At 41.6% G+C, this 2,500-nt stretch overlaps 1 protein-coding gene across 1 annotated transcript in view; it reads right to left on the bottom strand.

Moving 5' to 3' along the window:
* The window catches only part of LOC143277583 (uncharacterized), a 6,648-nt gene that overhangs the window by 1,295 nt on the left and 2,853 nt on the right, over positions 1–2,500 (bottom strand). Inside the window, exon 3 of the mRNA XM_076582462.1 lies at positions 271–606. Coding sequence (XP_076438577.1) covers positions 271–606 — 336 coding nt within the window. The remainder of the gene's footprint in view (positions 1–270; positions 607–2,500) is intronic.

The following is a 2,500-nucleotide window of genomic DNA, read 5'->3' as shown; positions in this document are numbered from 1 at the left end:
ACACACACACACACACACACACACAACTATTATGCATTGCATTGTGTCTTCACGAACGTCGCAAAAGAGACAGACAGACAGACACTGAGACAGACAAAGACACAGACATAGAGAGAGAGACAGAGAGAATGATGAGAGAGAGAGAGAGAGAGAGAGAGAGAGAGAGAGAGAACAATTCAGAAAACAAAAGGAAATTTCATTTTTCTTCTTTGTTTTCACCAAGGAAGTTGATAGGAAAATTAAAAAAATATAAAAATTGTATACACTCACGCAAAACACTAATGCGGCAGCTTTCCAGAGTCTCCTTTTGCAGAAAACAGGCCACATTTTGTCCTGCCAGTGCACGTACATTGCGGACAACGGTGAGAGAGGTGTTGGTTGCTGTCCTGCTGACCCTGAAGTCATCACGGTGGACATCGCATTGCTGGAAGCATGGGTCTTTGGTACAGGGAGGACAGGTGGCGACAATGTGTCCTGTGGTGGAATTGGCGATACCCCAGGTCACAGACTGGTCACTGGTCAGCTGTGTGCAGGTGACTGTCAGAGGGACCTTCTCATCTTCCACGAGGTCCAGCCATCCCTCGCGACACTGGGGCATCTTGTACTCTGACAAAATAAAATGCACAGAGCCATTCCGTGTGTTTATAGCCCAGCCAACCGCAAAGACCGTTTCACCATCACCACCACCACCACCCGCAACCAGCCGCAACCCGCCCTCTTTCTCTGTCTCACTCTCACACATGGCAAAATCTAATTTTGAAATAGCTGCCCCAGTGATAACAAATGCCGTGACAGACATGTATAACTTTTGCGTTGACAAGAGTTATTTTCCGTTACGTTTTAACAGAGAGAGAGATAGATGTTAACTCACTCAGTACGGCCAGTCCTCTCTTCTCCTCTACACAGATCCCTCGGATGTCCAGTGGGTGTCTGAATGACCCAACCTTTAGCTTCCGTCGTCAGAATTGTGGTATTCTTTGTCAAAATTCACCTCTTCAGTGTAAGAGCCTTCCGCTTGCAATATTTTGATGGTGGTAATTGGGGTGAAACGCTGTTTCGCCGTTCGTATGGAGAGAGTTAAACAAGCTGGAGTCATTCCATTGTTCTTCTTCTTCTTCTTTGCGTTCGACAGCTACGCAGTCAGGGTCGAAGTCCGAGGGATGCCACGAACTCGGACGTCCGGTGAAGATCGGCTGCCGTCCCCCAGAGCTTGGTGTTGAGGTCAGCACCCCCAGGCCAGGACTGCTGCCGCATCTTCTCATACAGGGGGCAGTCTTGGAGAATATGGGATGGGGTCTGGTCAGCCTGGCCGCAATCACATAGGGATGTGGCTGCCATTCCAATCCTCTTCAGGTGTGCTCGGAGGCCGCAGTGTCCTGTGCGAAGGCGGTAGATGGTAGATTCCATTGTTCAAATCAGGTAGCCTGCCAAAGCTCTCAAATTGCAAGCCAGTATCAATTCTTTAAATTCTATCAAAACCATTAGAAAAATACAGTAAAAACATATAATTTCCCATTTGAACAAATCTATTCACCTCCAAACAATCTGGTTTTAAGGAAGATCATTCCTGCCTCACAGCGCTGACACAGATTGTCGATAAATGGCTTTTTTTTAGATATTAATGATAAAGAACTAGCAGTAGTTTTTGTGGATTTTTCAAAAGCCTTTGATGTCACTGATCATTCTCTCTTATTAAAGAAAGTGATTAGATATGGACTAACTGAAGATACCATTCAGCTTATATCAATGCCATTCTTCTTAAACACAAAATGTTAAAATGTATTTTCATATTATCATTATATTCAGGGATGGTTATATATTCATGCATATGCAAATGTGTGTGTGTGTGTGTGTGTTTGCATTTGTCTTTCTTGTTATGATACTATTTTATTCTCTCTCTCTCTCTCTCTCTCTCTCTCTCTCTCTCTCTCTTATTATTTATCTTATTAAATTTTGTTTTATTTATGTAATTATTATAATCATTATTGTTTTCATCATCATTATTATCATTGCATTTTTGTTTTGTTTTATTTTATTTGCTTGTTTTATTTCTTTGCCGTACGGGCCGGATGGGGGAAAAAAAAGCAAGCATGTCCTTGCTTATTCCACTTCCCTCATTAAATAAAGTAATTAATTCTCTCTCTCTCTCTCTCTCTCTCTCTCTCTCTCTCTCTCTCTCTCTCTCTCTGTTTATCGAAATTTCAAAAGTGGTTTTGGTAGAGAAAAATATATAAGTCAAATGCCTGATAATTATGTTATCAGCTTCTTCAGATTTCGAAGTAGTAATCATAAGCTGGAAATAGAAACAGGGAGACACAAAGGCATACCACGAGAGTTACGGCTTTGTAAGGTTTGTAACATGTCTGTGATTGGTGATGAGTTTCATTTTATAATGGAATGACCCAATTATGATCCGTTACGAAATAGATATGTTCCTAAAAAATATTTGTCTCCAAAATCGGTTTTTAATTTTTGTAATATGCTCAAAGGAGGCAAAAAA

The sequence above is a fragment of the Babylonia areolata genome, chromosome 34 (genome assembly GCF_041734735.1).
Source record: "Babylonia areolata isolate BAREFJ2019XMU chromosome 34, ASM4173473v1, whole genome shotgun sequence".
Taxonomy (NCBI): domain Eukaryota; kingdom Metazoa; phylum Mollusca; class Gastropoda; order Neogastropoda; family Buccinidae; genus Babylonia; species Babylonia areolata.
This window is presented reverse-complemented; position numbering and strand designations above follow the sequence as displayed.